Source organism: Coenobita brevimanus, chromosome 65 (genome assembly GCF_032717465.1).
Source record: "Coenobita brevimanus isolate Jiangsu-jjx chromosome 65, ASM3271746v2, whole genome shotgun sequence".
NCBI lineage: Eukaryota > Metazoa > Arthropoda > Malacostraca > Decapoda > Coenobitidae > Coenobita > Coenobita brevimanus.
Genome location: NC_137018.1, coordinates 923,939 through 945,856, shown reverse-complemented (window position 1 = coordinate 945,856; position 21,918 = coordinate 923,939). Strand labels below are relative to the sequence as shown.

At 41.5% G+C, this 21,918-nt stretch overlaps 1 protein-coding gene across 1 annotated transcript; it reads left to right on the top strand.

The window, feature by feature from the left end:
- Window positions 1-210: 210 nt before the first annotated feature.
- Window positions 211-16,868, top strand: LOC145404870 (uncharacterized). Its single transcript, XM_080276372.1, has 8 exons — window positions 211-284; window positions 3,468-3,618; window positions 3,991-4,058; window positions 8,684-8,763; window positions 10,844-10,959; window positions 11,368-12,062; window positions 12,685-12,761; window positions 16,466-16,868. The coding sequence occupies exons 1-8, from the start codon at window positions 211-213 to the stop codon at window positions 16,849-16,851; spliced, it is 1,647 nt and encodes a 548-aa protein (XP_080132498.1). The 3' UTR covers window positions 16,852-16,868.
- Window positions 16,869-21,918: the final 5,050 nt, after the last annotated feature.

Here is a 21,918-nt window from a genome sequence, read left to right as displayed (position 1 = left end):
GGGTGGCTTCTCGGAGCGCACGTATTTTCACCTGCTCCATTTTGAGCTGGAGTTGCAGTAGATATTTTGACCTGTCGTGTTAGGGCCCTGGGTATTTTAACAAGTATCCTCCCTTGTCCAGTGCCTTGTATGATTTGAAAGTTATCAGAGGTTATGTTTCCTCATTTAATTAAGAACTCCTGTTGGATGTACCAGAATACCAATAAGAGGATGCCCCGATCAAAATATCTAATAATTCACCATATCAAAAACCTTGCTCACATCAAGGACACATGCAGAGATTGGCAAGCCTTATTTGTTATAGGTCTGTTATATTCTTTAGAATCCTGACCAATATTTCTGTACTATGAGCCTTGTCAAATATAGAGTGATTATCAGCCGTATATAGAAACTGTGAACGAAATAAAACGTTGTTGTTGCTGCTGCAGTCCCATGTTCAACTGGACACGAACCCACTAAACTGCAAGAAATCAACAACTTCGACCAGTCCCTTAAGTTACAAGGATGCGATAGGTCAGGACCTGATTAATGATCTGCATGCCTGTCATACTCAAACGTGATTGGTCATCGAAAATTCTTTTTGTTTCTTGAGGTAGGTGATCCCTATTTGTGGTGTTAGTGCATCCTATTACTCCCCCTAAGGCTTCATTTTTATTTATCTGTTTTTAGTTTATATGTTAGTTTCGGCTCAGGTGGGGCCCTAGCGTGGGCTGCGTAACTCACTATTGTTCCAATGAACTGTTTGTAACATATTTTCTGAGATTTTGCTGTCAAAAGACAGTACCTATGGGTGTTTTCAAGACATTCAGTTAACGTGATGTTTTTGCAGTGATGTTCCTTGTATGCTGGGAAAAGTTCATTTGTTTGCCCTGAGTAAATTGTAGAATTTGAGGGGATCTTTCCAGTGGAAACGATTAGTGAAAGAGGAGACACTTGACGGTGCGTTTGAGACTTATGTCAGCCTAGAGTGAAAATGATGATGGTTTATTTAACTAGTGAGACAGTCAAACCGTTTCGTCTTAGCTATTGTTCTCGTAAGTGTAGACACAGGTGGAGTTAGAACTGAATCTAACAGAATACTACTGGGTAACATTTTGAAATTATGACTTGGTTCTTGTAGAATACCTTGGCTTGTCTGCCTCAGAGGAAGTTGGCCAGCCATTTTTTATCGTTATCTTCCGTGTTTGGGTTTCAGATTTTGTGTTTTAGAATATTATGTCAAAAGTTTTGAGTATGTCTCTTGCTGACAGCATTGTTCTTAATGGTGACAGATACTTGCTGAAGCCATCCAGAATGAGTTGAGACAACTTCTTGGGGTGTGTGGTGGTTGAATACTTTGGTCAGAAACCATGTTCGAAGTCAGAGACATAGGTGCGGGGGGTGATGTTCTTTCAGATAAACGTTTCTATAATTTGGAAGGTGTACAAAGCACAGATATTGGTCTATAATGATGCGGAACTACTTGGAAGTTTTCTCGATTTGAGTACAGGGTTGATACTATTAAAAAAAAAAAAAAAAAAAAAATGATATAGATGTGCAGTTTCTTCCTGTGCATTGAGAGAAAACAATGAATCTACATACCCAGTCCAGCAATATAATTGCCAGTTTACGCTGGAATCCACGTGCTCACACTCCCGTATTTCTCATCGTTCTCATTATTGGGAGGGGACTTACCCATTCCAAAAATCACTGGGGCGGTCAAGCTCCTCAAATATCGCATTATGGATGAGAGTCCGTTTTACACCATTTATTAAGATATGAAAGCTACATCTGCCCTCCTTTCACTATTTCTAATATTTTTTTTTATTATTTGGTAAGGACTGGCCCCTCTAAAAAGCATGGTTAGAAAATTGCGTATAGTAGAAGACCGTCAGTGTAACCAGATGAACTCACCCGGGAAGTTTCTTTCAAATATTTCCCCTATTTCTGATCGTTTTTATTTTGGGGAGTGAGTTGACTCCCCAAAAATTATTGGGGGAGTGGGACATGCTACCCAAATATGCATTACGGATGAAAGTTCATTGTACAACATGTTCTAAATTATCAAAGCCATATCTGTTCTCCTTTCACTATTATTTTCCGAGAATTTTCAATTATGTGAGGGGGCTGACCCCCCTAAAAATTGTGGGTGGAATATTTTATACAGTAGAAGACATTCTGAGTAACCGGACAAACTCACCTGGAAAGTTTCATTCATATATTTCTCCTATTTCTGATCGTTTTTATTATTGGTAGGAGGCTGATCCCTCAAAGGATCATGGGGAGGAGGTCACGCTCCCTAAATATCGCCTCACAGATGAGTGCCGATTGTACAGTCGGCCTAAGAAGTGACGATATAGAGTATCCAGAAGTTTCTTGGGACGACTGTACAACTTGCCTTAAGAAGTCAGAGCCATGTCTGCCCTCCTTTCACTGCATTCGAGAATTTTTGTATATGGTGGGGAGGTTGACCCATCTAAAAAACATGTATGAAAAACTGTTTACAGCGGAGAACCTTACCAGTAACAAAATCACACGGGGAGTTTCATTCAAATTCATCAAATAGCCTAGGAGGAGTTAAAGCACACACACACACACACACACACACACACACACACACACACACACACACACACACACACACAATGAATTTCGCTGAACGGTATAAGGCGAGGTGCCGAAAATGATTGACAATACGAATGGCCCTGAATCATGAGAGAGTGTGACGCAGCAACACCATCGATTGCATCAGAGAGAGAGAGAGGAGAGAGAATTATACGGACTATAAATTAATTGTATATTAATTGACCACAGACTTTTAAGAATTATATAGTAAATCAGAGAGAGTTATACGGACTGTAGATCAGCTGTACAGTAATTTGAAAACAAATTTAGGGGTTGTTTAGCAAACCAGAGAGAGAGAGAGACTGAGTTTTTACAAAGTAACATTTGGCATCCTGTAAGGTGTTGCCTTAAAGTGCGAGATACTACAGTCAGAGTGAAGGCAGTCTGGTGTCGTTATCTATCACACACAGCGCCCTACTGTCTCACGACCACTTGTGCCTTCCTCACCAGTACTCTTGATTCATTACCACTCCTGACTTTACCTTTGCCTCACCAGTACGCCTGCATCACCATCACTTTCTTCACCATCACCCCTGCCTCACCACCACGCCTTCCACCCCTGCCTCACCATCCCCTGTATAACCCTCATCACTGTCTCACCACCACACCAGCCTCACCACCAGTCCTGCCTTACCACCACCGCTGACTCATTATTATCATCCCTGCTTCTCCATCACTCGTGCCTGACCACCTCTCCCTGCCTCACGACCACCCCTGCCTGATCACCATCCCTGCCCTGTCTCACCGTCACCCCTACCTCACTATCTGTCCTGCCTATCCACCACTCTTGTCTCACCCGTCTACGTCGTCGTCAACTATGGGTAAGTAACTTTTTCTGAATAATGATGTACCGTGTTTTCCAGTGTTGCGGAGAGTATTCTCGTTGGCTTGGTAAACTTAGAAGACTCTGTTAGTATGAGCAAGGAAGAGTGCAGGATTCTTCTATGTCTCCTTATGTTCCTGCGAAAGCAGATCTTAGTTACAGCAGCACATTTGTTCGTGAACCCGCCCAAGGTGTGTGCTGTATATTGTATAATCACATATATCGTTGAGTTTGCTCTTAAAAGGTGCTAGAAAGTAGCTGGATATAAAAACCCAAGAGTTGTTTTTAAAGAAATAAAATAACCCTTAAATACCGATAAAGAATGTCGCATTATTTGTACCACTCAGTGTTAGCAATTAGTCTGTCTAGGTCCAGCAAAAAACTGCCAAATTTGTAACTCTGGCATCAGCTGATGCAGCCGTCGCCTTACTTTCAACTGCCAATTTGACCCTTTGCCTCAGAAATTTTACTGTTGAGGCCAACCACCAATTTGACCTTTTCCTGTTTTTTTTTTTTTTTTTTTTTTTTTAACCTGCATTGTTTTACGTGTTAAATATTGTTAGGTCCCCGTCCCACACTGGCACGGGTTCCAACAGCAGCAGTTCAGTATGGGAAGGACATTGCCCGCCCAGTGAGTTGTTCTTCCTAAAGGCAGCCTTTCAGTGTACAATAACACAGAGCAGCACAGGCATTGAATGTAAACAAGTTTTTCACGTTCGTTGTCTTTACCATGTAATTACACGGTATGCTCGCCAACTACACTTCACTGATATCAGAAGTCCCAGAGCTACACTAACTTTGCAAGGCCACAAGTCAAACTAAACTCAAACTCCTCTGTTCTCTCTTGCATCCTTATATAATACTGTGTTACACTTGAATCTTCTAGTTTACTCTAGCTACAACAGTTGCCAAATCAGAGACTTCCAAAACATGCCAGAGTTTTCTTACAATACATAACACTCTAAATCAATCATTTCATTTAATTTCGTCATCCAATCCTACATTGCCCCATGAGGAGCGTAGAAGCCCGGGGCTAGGCAAGTCGGTCCTGACATTCAGGATGGGGATAACCAGCCTCACTCATCTCTGAGTGGCATTACGTGGGCAATAAACCCCAACCATACCTTGGATGTAAACCTTCACTGGCTCAATCCGATTGGAGTGCCTTAATTATCCACTAAACCATCAGGGGCCAAAATTTGGTTATATGGTTACCACTCAGTGTAGTAAATGGTTTTCTGGTGTACAAGATACCATTTGGCTTGTCACTCAGTGTAGAGTCACCCACGGCAGAAGGAAGAGGAAAGAACGAAGGAAAGAGAGACAGCAGAGGGAGTGTAAAGTCACCCGCAGGCAGAAGGACGAGGAAAGAATGAAGGAAAGAAAGACAGAAGAGGATGGAAGGAAAGAAGGATGGAGGAAAGGAAAGAGTAGACATCCAAAAGCAACACTACATCGAGTAAGTGGATGGTGAGTGCCTCCGCCTACCACAAAATCTTACGAAGTGAAATAAAAACAATAGGTCAGCTCCATGGCTGTTCCTCAACTCATACATCAAGTCTAATCCAAATCAAAGCAATACTTATAGTAATTTTGTTCACACACAGACACACGGGTCAGACTTTGATCTTGTCCTGTGACCTTGACCTTCCTACTTCCTTGCCTTACCCTCAGTCCTTCCAACAAATCTGGTCTAAATCAGATGAAAAGTATTTAAGTTTACATTGCTAAGTTGAAGTTTGACCTAGCAAGTTAAAGTTTGACCTAACTTTATGACGCTTACTTTTGACCTATTGTTGTAAAATGATAACAGGTCAACCCTTAACTGACTCTAAATCCTTCAACCAAGTTTGACTTGAGTCAGATGAAATATGTTTAAGTTGCTTTGTTCACAGACACGATGTATTAAACATACACCTGCCCAGCCATCATGAGCACAGGTGAAATAAAGATGCTCATTCGCTGAAGGACTGGACTCCTTCAATCCAATTACATTTGTTGTTGTTGCTGTTGGCTATTCTTTGCCACTTTTAGACAATTTTATTTATCTTATAAGGGGTTTTTCTGACTGGAGGAGCTAGATACAGCCTGTAGTAACTCCTTCCTAATTAGAGGTCTGTTTTGGAGCTGAGTAATATTTGTTGGTTGCAGGAATAGTATAAAGTGTATGTCTCCAGATTAAAAGAGTTAAAATAATGCTTTCGGGTTAATCATATTTGAGGGATCGCCCGACTTAAGAAACATAAGTACCATATGTAATGAAACAAAAGCATTCAGGGGCCGAATGCTAATCACCTGCCGAAATGTGTTGTTGGCTATGGTACAGTCAAAGACACAACTATCTTCCCAGTTCCGTCCACAGAGAATTTACACCTGGTGAAATACAATGAAAACCCTATCTCTACTAGTGCGTGTTTCAAATGGTTCGACTTTTCTTAAATATAATCGTCAGAGTTTGGGAAGACAATTGTGTCTGTGATTTCACAAGTTACGGACAGATCAAATTAAAGAAAAAAAAAAAAAAAAGCAAAACTTTACGGAATTCAATCATCGCTTTTCACAAAAGGCCAATCCAAATTAAAAAATATATGCCGGCTGGCATTCGCCCGTCTTTGATCAAATCCTCACCAAAATACTGTAGTGTATCTGTACATCCACATAAATGCTACATCCTGAAGGTTTGGTGAAAATTCGTCCACAAATTTTCGAGATGTTCTGGCAACACACACACACACACACACACACACACACAAACTATATAACCTCGCCTTGCTAAATGTACGCGATGAAAATAAAAAATTCTTGCTCAAAGTTTGGCAGACTTCTGCACTTTCTCTCTATCGTATGATTCGAGATGTAAGACCCTCACAAAACTGGAGGCATGATTTTAAACCTAAAGTGAAGTACCGGTACTGTCCTAACTCAGTCGTCTGCTTGGTTATAGCGTCTGGCCTAGCACATTCCTTTTTCTCAGTATTAGTTGCAGGGGCACGTTTGCTTGCAGAGGCTTCCTCTGTTCGCTTTCATGTGACTCAGAAGACTTCAGATTATCAAGAGATTTATGAAGGTCAAATCTAACACCTCAAGAGTGAACATCTGAAGTTCGGCAAAACTTTCATAAAGCTGGAAAAACAAATAAAATATATCACCGAACCAAAGGGGTTAATTTTGCTCAAGGACGGACCTCTCTAACCGAAAGATTTTTTATTCAGCGGCCATCAGTCACTTCAACGTCATCATGATTTTGTTAATTTATTCTTATTCCAGCAAACGATTTTATTAAATCCAAGAGAGACGTCTCCTGGTTAAGGGGTTAACCACTGCACGTCAGTATGGTCTTATACTAAAGTGGAGATCATACTGGACTTGTTCAGTTACTTTCTTCATCATTACATTTTTCTTTCTCCCAAATACTTTTCATTTTGGTGCGACTACTTCATTTCCTTACCAGTTCACATCAGTCTTGGTACAATTGTTCTTTGGATAAATATCCCAAAATATCTTTCTCGTTATTGGATTTAGGTCATTTAAATTATTTTACGGGGTTAAGATCGAACCATACTAACACATATCTTCAGTGAAATGTGGCATCACGAATGTACAGTAGGAAGCTTTCCAGTTTCTGAATTGGGGGTGGGAACAGTCACCTCACTGAGTGTCAGAGACTTTTTTTTTTTTTGTGGGGGGGGGGGAGGCGGGGGTGAAGATGAGGAGTGGGGGAAGACCATCTTTTATTCCTTTGGCAGTGTTGTCAGTCTTTATTTACCTTCGCCAGGACGTATATGTTTTAACCTGAAATTGTTTGCTTGTTTTCCTGTCTGTCTGTTTGTCTGTTAGTAGGATTACTCAAATAATTAGAAAAGGTTTTTAATTAAACTTGTAAGGGCTGGCCAAGGGCCAGTGAATAAATGATTAAATTTTGGGCCGGATCCGGATCCGGACCCAGAGTATCCCGCACAATATCTCCAAAAGTTCTCATTGAATTTCAGTGAATTTTTGTGGAAAGGTGGGTCAAAGACCAAGAAAGATTTATTATATATTGGGGTTGATCCGGATGCGGATCCGTATCGTATATCCACAGATCCGGATCCATGATTAATCAGAAAGCTGTGAAAGGATTTTTATGAAATTTTGGGAAGGGTGGGCCATGGGCCAAGGAAGCAATATTAAATTTTGGGGCGGATCCAGATGTGGATCCGAAGTATCCCGCACAATATCTCCAAAACTTCTCAGTGAATTTCAATTAAACCTTGTGGAAAGGTGGGTCATAGACCAAGAGAGAATTGATTAAATTTGGAGGCGGATCTGGATCCAGATCCTATATCCATGGATCCGGGTCCGGATCCTTTTCAATAGCAATGGCATTGGCGGAGGTATGTGCTCTGTGAGCGCTTTCTAGTTTTATTATATTCTCCCTACCTGCGGGCAACAGTTCAGGTTCCAAAAGCCCTTTTATACTGACAAGGTTAATGAAAGCTATATCTAACCACTCCAGTTTGAAAATTTTCTCGGCAGACTTCAATAGTTTAATCGGCACGAACCATATTTGAAAGTCGCCCTCGGACTGAAGGAATAAAGTGGTTGGGGGAGGCGGGAGGAGGATGGAAGGAGAGATACAAGGCGCATGCAGTGAAACAAAAGGTAGTGACAGTACATAGTGGCATGGTTTAGGTTTGGTTACTTAATTGCTGTTGGTTAATTAACATTCATGTCTGAGTGTGCCTTTCGCACTACAGAGGTTATTTTCTCGGGCACGAGGCATATATTCTTTTATCCTGTGACTAATGCAAAAAGAAAAAAAAGAAAAACTTGGCTTAATTACGCTTGTTCTAATGTCCACAATAAGGAGCAGGGCTACAAATGGTACCGGAGCCATCCCACCCCTGAATCTCATCTCTTTAATGTTTCTGCCTGGAATCGTGCTAGTTAAGTCTGTTCTTCTCTCTGCTGAATATAATTTCATTCTTCCTATATGCTCTGAACTCTCCAACTCAAATACTTCCAGCACCTTCTAATTCCTTCCCAAAAACCTTTCAAATAACTTGGCCTCATCGTCTTTACCTCCTCTTTTCCACTCCGATGGTCTATAGCTGTTCGTCTACCGATAAAGAGGAACTCATCGCTCAGACTTCTTCCTCCAGTTCCACCTTAGATGATTCCGGTGCTCTTCCTCCATCACTGCCCCCCCTCTGACTTCCTCATGGCTAGTATTAAAATTTCTTCAATTGATGTATTTTCTGCCATCACTGGCCTCAGTACTAACAAGGCGTATGGACCTGATGAGATCCTTCCTGTTGTCCTCAAGAACTGCGCTTCTCTGCATACAACCCGCTTAGGTGAGCTCTTACGCCTTTGTCTGTCAATTTATACCTTTCCTTCTCGTTGGAAGTTTGCTCTCATTCAACCTGTCCCAAAGAAGGATGACCATTCCCTGCCCCCTAACTATCGCCCAATTGCTTAAACATCCTGTACTTCAAAGTTTATTTTTTTTAATCTATTCTTGACGAAAAATTTTAAAGCATTTTTCCTAACACAACCTTCCTTTCAATCGTTAGTATGGTTTCCGCCAGGGACGCTCCTCTGGCGGTCTTTTCACCTACCTTACTGACTCTTGGCTATCCTCCTTTCGGAACTTTGGCGAAAGCTTTGTCATTGCTTTTGACGTCTCTAAAACTTTCGATCGATTCTGGCAGAAATCTTTAATTTCCAAACCCTCTTTTGATTTCTATCCTTCTGTCTGTGCCTTCATCTCTGGCTTCCTTTCTAGTCATTCTATAGCTGCCGTTGTAGGCGACCACCGTTCTTAGAGCTATCAAGAGTGGTGTTCCTTGAGGCTCTGTTCTATCACCAACTCTCTTCCTTATAATCATCAATGACATTCTAAGCTGAACACCTAACCCTGTCCAGTTATAAGCAGATGACTCCACCCTTCACATTTCCATTCGTTTCTGACTGCATCAGTCTCAGCAGTTGCTTCAACAAACGAGGGATGAGACTATGCCACACCTATTGTCTGACTTGGCTCATATCTCTGATTACGGTAAAAGTAATCTTGTTGTTATTAACTAAGTTCTTACATCTTTCAACACGTCAAAATCTTCCACAGTGATGCCCTATAATTTTTAACTATCCAACTCAATCCCGCATCATCTTTAAACATACTTGGGGTTTCATTCTCTTGGCATTTATCTTGGAAAGATCCTATATTACATCTTTTGTAAAATCTTCTTCCAAGAGATTAGGTGTGCTAAGCCGATCCTGTGCATTCCTTACCCCTGCACAAATGTTGACTTTATACAAGGGTTTTATTTACCCCTGTGTAGAGTACACCTCTCATGTGTGGAGAGGCTCCCCACATGGAGCCCCTTTCAACAAGCTGGAGTCTAAAACTTTTCGTCTCATTGACTTTCCTCCTCTTACAAACTCCCTTCAACCTTTGTCTCTTCGCTGCACTGTTGCATCTTTATCTCTTAATTAACTATCGCTATTTCAGTGGTCACTGCTCCTCTGAGCTGTCTTCTTGCATCCCTCCACCACTACGGCGAGTGCATAGCATCCGTCTAGCAACAAACTCTCATCCCTTTTGTGCCCAGTTCTCTAAAGCAAGAATTAACTGTTACCCCCAGTCCTCCATGGATGCAACAGGTCAACTCTGGAACTGTCTGCCTTTGTATTTCTTACTGTGTATAACCTCCAGTCTTTTGAACGTAGTGTGTCCAGCCACCTCGAAATTAACGGATCATGAATTTGGCTCTCTGTTATCTTGTTTTTGTTTTTCCTTGGAGGGAATAATCTTGCAGGCTTCTGGGCTTTGGTTCCTTTTTCCTTGCACACACACACACACACACACACACACACACACACACACACACACACACACACACACACACACACACACACACACACACACACACACACACACACACAAAATCAGTAGCATGCAGCCACTGGATCTCAGACCCACTTCAGAACGTCACCCAAACATGAAGCCAGTGCCAAACAAACTGAGCCAAAGAATCGCCTTCCATTCGCAATATCTCTTCATGTCTTTGTTCATCTGTTTGAAATCGCATTTGGAATCCTTGATCTACTCTTTTTTTTTTCTTTTCTTTTTTTCGCTGCTATTAGCCATAATGGCCAAATTCGAACATGAAAGATATGGATCACAGGTCAGATTCACTGAATTAAAAAAAATATATATATATATCCCAAGTGAACACTTTTCTTTTTTCATTGATAACTACGATTTCATTCAGCTGAATAGATCTCCCTCGTTGAGAAGGGTTTATGAATAGTCTCCTTTAACCCTTTCACTGGTAAGCTACAGTTAACATATTTGGCAAAAGGATTTTATTCAGTTATAGGAAATCCCTGCCAGTTGAAATGGGAGTAAACTTGGCGATACTTTCGTTTCAGCCGATTACGACCTCTCCACCACCACCACCACCACCACCATTACACCGTCCAGCCTAGTGACGGAGAGCCACGTGAGTGAGGCGCTGAAGAGGGACAAGGGCAGGGATGCTCACATGGTACAATATTCGTTTTCTTTATTAGGCCTATGTTCTGGATAAGTTATAGATCATACGCTTAACTTCAGTCATACAAGTGTCGAAAGCTACGCATACCTTAATGTTAAATTATGTATAAAATCGCCTAGTTTTACTTTTACCTTTTCTCGTAAACATAACCTCATACACAACCAAACCAGGATTGGTAAAATGTAAAGAACAACAGAGCATTCACAGTTCTGAGACATTCACAGTTCTGAGAAAAAAAAAAAACTCACAACGACGTAGATATGTTTCTCACAAATACTAATTTATACTAAGAGGACGGTAAGTCATTCGCAAGTGAATAAATAATCTGCCGTTAGCTAGAATTAAAGTTAAAAAACCTTACGACCCTTAGGGTGATCTTTAATGAACACTTCCCCACAGACCTTGTGGATGGTGCAAGACTTTACCAAACAGGGTGACAACTACGGTTGCTACGTCACCAGCGTCAGAGTGTACTACACCCTCGCCAACCACCACTCTCACGTGGATTACATCGTCAAGACAAACGCGTGCAGGAGTGATGATTTACATGTTGCTCGAGCCATGTTTCATAAGGAGGTCAATTTCTACGCCATTCTCCTGCCACAGCTGAATTCACTTTTGGCGGAAATTGGAGAAAGGCCTCTGAATACCCCTCAGTACTTCCATTCCAGCCTGGAGTCTGAAAGAGAAGTCTTATTTTTACAAGATCTACGTCCTGTAGGCTTCAGGACTGTTGACAGGAAATGTAGACTTGATTCTGCCCACACCAGTTTAGTGCTTGAAGAACTAGCTCGACTGCACGCCGCTTCACACCTCCTACTTGCTAACCATGACGTAGCTCGCACCTACGACTTCCTTGTCAAGAGTTGGAGTGACTATACTGACAACGGCGAAGACCCTATTGTCAGCTTCTTTCAGCTCCACTTAAAGCTTGCATGTGAGCTGTTGGAGAAGTTGAATGCAAGCCAAAGCGTCCTGACCTGGGTGAAGGAGCTTGTGCCGAAAGTTAAAGATGTACTTAAGGTGCAGTTGGGCAGCAGTCAGTACAGTGTTGCCTGTCATGGTGATTGCTGGAGTACCAATCTTCTCTTCAGGTAAGTGTGGTTATTCCTCTCTCTTCAGTACCAACACAAAGTACAATTCGCTAACAATCCACTCTTACCTCACTTTAGCCTAATGCTCATGCACCTCACTCTCATATCACAACACGCATCTCACAAGCAACCCATTCTGCTTTTACTTTAATGTCCACCCTCATGCACTGCGCCCACAAAACAAAATACAACTTCCCGACAATCCTGACAAAACGTAACTTCCAGACAGTCGATGCTGAGAACACTCAATCACATGTCAATGTCAAAAGAAACTTAATTATGAAAGCCATAGGGCAGGGTCGGCTTTAATAGTTTTGACCCAGTTTGGACTAAACTTGGTGGAAGTGCTATGGATCGCGCTGGGCCAAAGTAATTCGATTTTGAGTGCTCCTTCTTATCTGTTTTACTTTACTGGTGCTGCCACTAAACAATTTCTTGCTGTATAATACTGTATTACCTAAGACATTACCCTAACTAATGAATGGGAGAAGGAGGGTTACATCTTCCTTTTTCATTTGGCAAAGTTGCTTTAAAGTTTAATTAAATCGTCTGATGGCACCAGAAATGGAAAATTTAAAGAGACCTAGGAGTGAAGGGGTTAACTGAGTACCATCCCCCTCAGGTACAATCAAGACGGTGATCCAGTTGACGTGATGCTGTTGGACTTCCAGCTGATGCGCTATACTTCCCCAGCCACAGGTACCATATTTACTTACTTATGGAGCTTAAGCACTACAGACATATAGAGAGACAGATAGACAGGTAGATAATAGATTAGACATAGATATTCTAATTTAATCTTTACTCATATAGCTACCCAAGCACGTCACAGCCACAACTGAATAGATATTAATGCACAAAAACACGACCAACCCGAACTGTTTATTGTTACGCTTACCGAGAAGGCTTAAATCTGTCTTGACTACACTTGGATTATAAAGGCAGTCAAGTTTTCTCTGGTGCTGCTGGGTAAACAGGGACAAGGGAACAACTTTGTCCAAGGATCTGGCTAGCTTGGGATTCGAATATATATATATATATATATATATATATATATATATATATATATATATATATTTACCGTATATATATGAGGTGCTACCCAAAAGTTGCCGAAATTTGAAAGCAGGGTGGAAATCGCTTGTCATACTGCATATAGATGCACGGTGGCATTGCATGCACCTTTTGTTCGTTAGAGTGTCAAGTGGAATTGTGCAGGGTGGATGTGTTCGCTACGTGTGTGTGCTTTTTTACCATTGTGTTTGAGTTAGTCTGCGAATTTTGTGATCTCAAAAATCGAGGATGTGAAATGGAGGATGTGGTGATTATGGCAACGGTGAGGGTGTGGTCACTCCTCATGAGAGAGACCAGTGTATTGTGTGTGTTGTGATAATGTTGAATAGTTAGAAGAAAATGATGCCTGGTGTCGTGTATGATGTGGGTGATTAAAATATGTGTCTTATAAGGGGGTCCAGTGTATTTAATGTACGTTATCTGTGGTCAGTCAGGCCATTTGTTTTGCTGTCGTGTCTAACCTGCGTGTTCGTAGCGTGGGATGTTACGCATTTTGGTCACCCAGGAGTACATTGAGTGTTTTTCCTGGACAGTTTAGTAAAATCGGGAATGAGAGGGTGGACAGTAAGGTATGGCGACCAGTGCAATGCTAGTGTAGGTTTGAACATCTACAGCCACCACATCTAGCAGGAAGTCATAATGGAATTTGTAGTATATGTTGTCTTTAATGGAGATTGCTGCCCCATCCAGAGGTTTCTTTGTTTAATTTATCCTGTGAATGCCTTAACCCAGAAGTTTGAGTGTATCATAGGCGTGTAGGCCGTGGCTGTTTAGTAAAGTGAAGATATAGGCGTTCACACTTGAAAGTGTGAACGTGTTAGAGAAAGCAAACTTCCCAAAGTTATTTTTACCTAAAAGAAAAACAAGTGTGCCATTCTACCGTAATTGCTTAATAATTGCTCACACATTGCCTAGCGGGGCACATTCGTTTGACTCAGTTCTGCTCAGTCTGGTGATTTTGATTTTTGTTTTTGGCTGTGTCAGCATTATGTTGACGAATTATATATGATAAATAAAATGCGCAATTTCATTCTGTACATTCAGTGAAAACATGGAAACAGCATACCCATTCCTGCTCTCTCTCTCTCTCTCTCTCTCTCTCTCTCTCTGCATATCTAGATATAGATAGATAGATAGATAGGGAGAGAGAGAGAGAGAGAGAGAGAGGGAGAGAGAGAGAGAGAGAGAGAGAGAGGGAGAGAGAGAGAGAGAGAGAGAGAGAGAGAGAGAGATGCCGATTTCTTTTAAATCTGTGTTCTCACAATCACATATTTTTTTATTATTTTTTCGACGGGGGCTGACCCCCAAGAATCAGTGGGGGGATCATGCTTCCTAAATTTCGCATTACGGATAATAATCCACTGTACAATATGCACTAAGATATCAAACCCATATCAGCCATTCTTTCACTAATCCTGAGAATGTTATAATTTGTGAGGGGGGCTACCCCCATTTCCAGAATCATGGTTGGAAAATTGTGGAAGACCTTCAGAGAAACAGATGAATTCATATGGGAAGTTTTATTCACGTCTTTCTCCTGTTTCTGATAATTTTTATTTTTGGGAGGGGACTGACCCCCCAAGAACCATTAAGGGGGAACACACTCCTCAAGTATAGCATTACGGATGCGAGACCATTATACAACTTGCACTAAGATATCAAAGCCAGATCTACCTTCCTTTCACCACTGAGAATGTCTAATTTCATGAGGGAATTGATCCCCCTTAACCAAATTTGCATAATCAAGGAATCAGACAAACTGACCTGAGAGGCCTCGTTGAAATCCATATGTTCACTTTCCCATATTTCTGAACATTTTTTTTTTTTAGGGGGGGGGACTACCCCTAAGAATCATTGAGGGGGCCACACACACTTCAAATATTGCATTGTTTATGAGAATTCATTGTACAACATGTACTAAGCTATCAGTATCATCTCTGCCATCCTTTCACTCTTTCTGAGAATTTTCAGTTTGGTGAGGGGGCTGACCCTCCAAATAATTATGAGTGCAAAATTATGTATAGTGGAAAACCTTCCCAGTAACCAGCCAAACTCACCTGCGAAGGTTCTTTTGTATTCATCATATGGTCTTGGAGGAGTTAAAGCACACACACACACACACACACACACACACCACTCGCTGGTGCAGTGGTAACGTTCTCGCTTGCCATCTGGTAGACGGGAGTTCGCGCCTCGCTCAGGTTGCGAAAAGTTTCACTGACGAAGTGGGTGGTTACTGTCCCCCTTGAGCAAGGGGACGGGTGTGTGCGTGTGTGAAGGTCACAGCCTTGCCCTTAGATCGGACTATATGAGCTCTCAGCTCCCTTCCGGGAGGGTAAAAGCTGACGATCACGACCATCAGGTGATCCTGACCGACCCGGTGAATTACACACACACACACACACACACACAGCTTTAGTCTAGCGTAACGGTATAGGGCATGTTGCCAAAAATGGCACCATCCTGCATCGCACGAATGAAAACTGTTTGCTTCAGTTTGACGCTTTTGTGGCATTTTCCAGCAATATGGAGGCGAATTATGTGAAAAAGCAGGTAAGTAACACTACTACTCCTCCATAAACTTTCTAGCAATGTGTGTAGGCCCGCTGTAGCTTTAATAGGTCCTGAGGCAACACAGTTTGAGTACTCAATTTTGACACTTTTTAAAAAAAGAGCAAGTTTTTAGAAAAGTGATACCTAACACCTTTTCAAAGGAATTATAGTGCTAATAGATCCTCTGTTGCCTTAATATCCTCCGAAATAACACATTTTTGGTGCTGTTTGGTGCTCAGTATGGTGCTTTTTGTCTTTTCTCATCATCCTGGTGGCAAATTTTGAGAAAGGTCGCGTTAGTAACGCTTCCCACTTTTTCATAAGCTTTCCACTGAAGAGCGAAGATCCGCTGTAGCATTAATAGTACCTGAATTAGCATTATTAGAACTTCGCAGTATGAGAATACCTTTTTTTAGTGCACGGAAGAAAAAGGACCCAAAGGCCAGATGCCTGCAAGTTTGTTCCCTCCAAGAAAAAACAAAAACAAGATAACAGAGAGTCAAATTCAAGATCTCTTCAATTCGAGATGCTTGGGCACACTGCGTTTGAAACACTAGAGGCCACTAAATACTAAAATCCCCGAACATCGACAGAAACAGTGCTGAAATCTCTATACTTTCAGTAAAACATTGTGAAATGATATACCGCTATATTTCTTGCAGGTGATGTTAATAGTTTTAGCTAAATAGAAGTGAATATATCCAGATCTTGCGCCAAAAACGCTAAACTGGCAAGCCTGTCTTTTAACCTGGTTAAGATAATAAATATCTCCACAGATCTGAACATGTTCGTGTACAGCAGCGTGACGGAGAAGGCGAGACGGCAAAACTTGACCTCACTCCTAGAAAGCTACCATGCCACCTTTACTGCCATCATGGAAGCCGCTGGAAAGACGCCGATTTTTACCCGACACGAGTTCTTCCAGGAGTTTAGGGACAAATATTTGCAGGGTGTAATCACCGCCATGACGGCCATACCTATTTCCATGGTTGATTACGAAGCTTCAGAAGACAAGAGAGATGAAGGAAATCAGACTTGGGAAGAGATGGAGCAGAAGTTTGAGGCCAAGATACTGAAGCTTGCGGACGATGAGGCATTGAAATCCAGGCTGCTGTCCGTATTTGATGAAATGATGGAAGCAGGGCTGATTCCTAAAGAGTAGTGCTAGTTGTAGTAGTAGTAGTAGTACTAGGAGTAGTAGTAGTGGTAGTAGTAGAAGAAGAACAAGAAGGAGAAGTAGTAGTAGTAGTAGTAGAAGAAGAAGAGTAGAAGTAGTAGTAGTAGTAGTAATAGTAGTAGTAGTTGTAGTAGGAGTAGAAGTAGTAGTAGTAGTAGAAGAAGAAGGAGAAGTAGTAGTAGTTGTAGTAGTAGTAGTTGTAGTAGTAGTAGTAGTAGAAGAAGAAGGAGAAGGAGTAGTAGTAGTAGTAGTAGAAGAAGAAGAAGAAGGAGAATTAGTAGTAGTAGTAGTAGTAGAAGAAGAAGAAGAAGGAGTAGGAGTAGTAGTAGTAGTAGAAGAAGAAGGAGTAGTAGTAGTAGTAGTAGTAGTAGAAGAAGAAGAAGAAGGAGTAGTAGTAGTAGTAGAAGAAGAAGGAGTAGTAGTAGTAGTTGTTGTTGTTGTTGTTGTAGTAGAAGAAGAAGGAGAAGGAGTAGTAGTAGTAGTAGAAGAAGAAGGAGTAGTAGTAGTAGTAGTAGTAGTAGAAGAAGAAGAAGAAGGAGTAATAGTAGTAGTAATAGTAGCAGTATCAGTAGCAGTAACAGTAACAGCAGTAGCAGTAGCAGTAGTAGCAGCAGTAGTAGCGGCAGTAGTAGCAGCAGTAGTAGTAGTCGTAGTCCCAGCCTCATTTGAACGTGAACTCAGTGGACCGCAGGTTTAAGTTATCCTTCTCCGATAGTCTACCATGCTCATTTTCGGGGGATAGGGATGTAGTTGAGGGAATTTTTACAACAGGTAGTGGGGCCGCCTTTACCGGATATATCGGTGCAGCCACATGAAGGCGTCCCTTTCCAGCACCTACCCAAAGAGTATGAGCCGAATTCATAATAGCGATAAATCAATACTTCTTCCCAAGTTATTTTCTTAGCACGACACACCTTCATGTATCACTGTGTGCAGTTTATGTCTCTATAACCCATTAAATCTAATGACATTTTTTGGCTTCTTATCACCAGATGGTCTTATTCAACGTAGGACGTACCTCTAGTAGTATATACAGGGATTAGTGAAGGCTGTTTCTAACTCCCCAGTTCGAAATCTTTCTCCACTGCTAAATATAATTATCCGGTGCTGGCAAAAAAAAAAGAAAAAAAAAAAAGCTGCACCATCGGAGTGAAGGGATTAATATCGATACAGTTCGTGGCAGGAGGGGACACCTGTATTATGTGGTAACCAAATGATGCCTGAGCGCCAAGTGGGTTAAGACATTCCAGCCTGACAAGCGGTGGATGGATATTATTGTTCATATAATGCAGCTCAGGAACCTGCGAGGTTCGTCACCCTCACCGCGCCACAATTAATAAGACTGAAGCCCAGCTCAAGCCCCATAACTCCCAGATGGGGCTGTATATACTGTACTCGTATATATCCAGACACCACAGTCCGAAAAAGGGTGGCCGTTTGTCTTTGAGTTCGTTGTTTTAAGGGGAGGGGCACTAACCTTTCGCCAAGCCACTTGTTGACACGTAGGGAACAAGTATGGGTAAAACCTTTAGGCTTGCCACTCAATATAAAGCCACCTGACAGGAAAGATGGGATAAACAGGATTAGAGGGGGCAGACACAGACAAAGAATGATGAAGATGAAGGAAGAACAAGGCAGCACAACATCAAGTGAGTGGATAATGGTCGCCACCATCTACCACACACACACACACACACACACACACACACACACACACACACACACACACACACACACACACACGCGCGCGCGCGCGCGCGCGCGCGCAGGAGAGATACTGTAAATATATATATATTCACCAATGTGTATATGTACATAATACCATATATGTACATATATTTATGTATTTATTTACTTTATATATATATATATATATATATATATATATATATATATATATATACACACACACACAGTATATAAAGGATCAGGGAGACATCGGCATAGTTAAGAGCATAACAGGGGAACTGCTGCAGAAGGAGGATGCTAAAAAGAGGTGGATGAAATTTTTTGAAATTAGTGAATACCGAAAAATAAAGATCAGAGGAGGATGAGATGGTGGAAGGCCCAGTGGGGACTACAGGAAAAAACGAAGTTCAGACAGCTTTGGAAAATGTGAAAAATGGGAAGGCTGCGGAACCTTTAGAAGTAGTGACGGGGATGATAAGAGCCCTGGACGCTGAGAGTGGAACCTGGGTCTTAGAGCTTATGCATGAAGCTAAATATCATTCTCTATTGGTGTTCCTAAGAAGTTGGGGAGGGAACGTGAAATTGCTTAAATTGTCTATGGAACTTAAAATTCTAAAAGATTTCTATCCTCGTCAAGTTAAAACGAATGGTCCATCACCCAAGCAAACAAGCCTGAAGCAGAGGCAATGCACGTAAAATTATAGTACTGCCTGAGAGGGATGTTCGAAATACTGGTCTGAGGTGGCGGTTGTCAGTAATTAAAATACTGACAACATAATATTGTCAGTAAATACTGATCGTATGAGAAACCCAAACGTTAGGCCGTCAGTTAGGTTGGCCAAAAGATACTTTGGCCGTCCTCTAAATCGCAGTAAGGGAGCAATAACACTCCCCCCCCACCCCAATAGAATCTTCCCTGGTGTTTTACAAAATAGCTCAAGGTTGGAGGCCACTCAAGTGCTGGGGAGTTGCCCCTTGTGTCCCCCCTCCCCCCTCCATAATTCCGACGCTGGTAAGGAGGTCTGTGGACACCAAGAATGGGTGTGAAAGGAAAGGTAAAAAGGATGGACATGAGCGAGTTTGAAGGTGGGAGGTGTGCCTGGTGTGGTAGGCCAAAATAAATATGTGCGGAGATTGGAAGAAATCTGAGTGAAAAGTGATGGGATAAAAAAAAAAAAAAAAAAAAAAATGTTTGGGAATGAGGTCAAGAAGGTAAGACTGGTGACAAGTGAAACAGTAGTTGATGATAAAAATATCAGAATGTTGGCGGTGAAAGGAGAAAAAGTGAGTCGGCGGAGGGAACATTTTCAGGAATTTGTTGAATATAACGAACGAAAGTAGTACAAGTATAAGTGATTGGGGAATAGCTGAGAGAATAAGAGGCGAGCGGGGGGGTGGGAATCAGTAGGATGGAAATAGTAGAAGTATTGAAGAAAGCCAAATTAGACAAAGCCCCAGGGACTGATGGAGGGTTAGTGACAGAATGGATATGGAAGATGTGCAGATTGCCCTGCGAGGAAGATAAGGACTCGAAGGACTGAAAGTCAGGAATCACTGTTCCTCTGTATACAGTATAAAGGAAAAGGGAAAAAAGAAGTGTGTGGCAATCATTGGAGTATATGTTATCTTGTAACTGGAAAAATATTTGGTATTCATTATTATCGGGAAAGTCAGGGGAATAACGAAACGTTAGTTGGAGGAGAACGAGGAGGTTTCAGGAAGGAAAGAGGTTGTGTGGATCAGATTCTCGTTGGTGGAAAAGTATCTAGATAAGGGAATAAAAGTTGTATGCTACCCTCATGAACCCGGAGAAAGCATATGGCAGAGTAGGCACACAGGGAATGTGAAATGTACAAGAAATAGAGGAGAGTTGTTAAAAGTTGCAAAGAGTAAATGAGGGCACTAGGGCTGCACTACGTGTGGATATTGAACTAAATGAGTTCACTGATTTGAATGTTGGATTGAAACGGGGATGTGCCATGTCTCCGTGGTTTTTCAGTATATACTCGTATGTACGTACGCATGTATGTGTGTGTGTGTGTGTGTGTATATATATATATATATATATATATATATATATATATATATATATATACTGTGGATGGAGTTAAAAAAAAAAAAAAAACATCCTGTACTGTTTTTTGTTGACTGTACTGTACTGTTCAGTGAAGATGAGCGTGAACAGCAAGGCTTGGTGAATGGATCTGAGGGTAGGGTTTGAAAACATCCTGTACTTTTTTGTTGACGGTACTGTATTGTTCGGTGGAGATGAGCTTGAACAGCAAGGCTTGGTGAATGGATTTGAGGATTTGTGTAAGATTTAGCATATACTGTATAAGCGAATGCAGATGAGAGTGAAGTTATCGTTTTAAGAGAAATGAAGCCACAGAATACACAATGAGTTAAGCGAATGTAGATGAGTAAATTTATGGTCTTTAAGAGAAATGAAGCCACAGAATACACAATGAGTCTGGTTGGTGGAGAAATGGAGAATGTGAGTGAATTCAAATACTTAAGTAGTGTGAGGAGTAAGGATGGAAGTTTAGAGGATGAAGGGCTTGAAAGAGTACAGTAAGGAAGAAAGGTTCCCGGTTGATGGAAAACTGAAGAGAACTTGAAAGCGAAGAAGTAGCTGCTTGACAGTACTGTGATCGCCAAACTAACATATGGAAGTGAAGCTTGAACCCTGTTGGAAGGACATAAATCAGGAGTTAGAGCAGTGAAAAAGCATGTGGAGTTACATGAAGAGACGAACAGATAAGGAGGAAGTAAAGAAACATGGTGTTGATGTCGATTTGACTGAAAGTGTTAAGAAAAATACTGTGAGATGGTTTGAATATGTGGAGATGATGGAGAATGAGAGGCTGACTAGGAGAGTTACGTGAGTCAGATGGAAGAGGAGGGGGAAAACAAGGATGAGATAAAGGGATGGAATGGAGGCTAAAAAGGTGGCGCCTCACGCCTCAAGTTCGTGGAGGTCCCAATAAATAATACATTGGCAGCAACATACTTTATTTTGTCTTTATCTAGTTTTAATAAATGGAAAATACAGTGGCAAACGTTTCCTTTATGTTTTGCAGCAGTCTGACATAACAGTGGCTTATTAATCAATGTATGTATATGTGCATTTTTGTATGTGTGTATATTTGTAGTTTATTTGTTTTTCAGGAAAATTAGCCTCAGGCTCCTAGTAGCCCACTCCTAGTCCACACCTGAGCGAAGAGAGGGGATGTGTGATTTATAGGGAGGGCAACAAAATGGCAGAGAACAGGAGGACGTGGAGGCGATTTGACTGTAGACACCCCTTAAGGGAAGAAGGCGTCTGGCAATAGAGACAAAATACACGTATAGAGAGAGGTACGT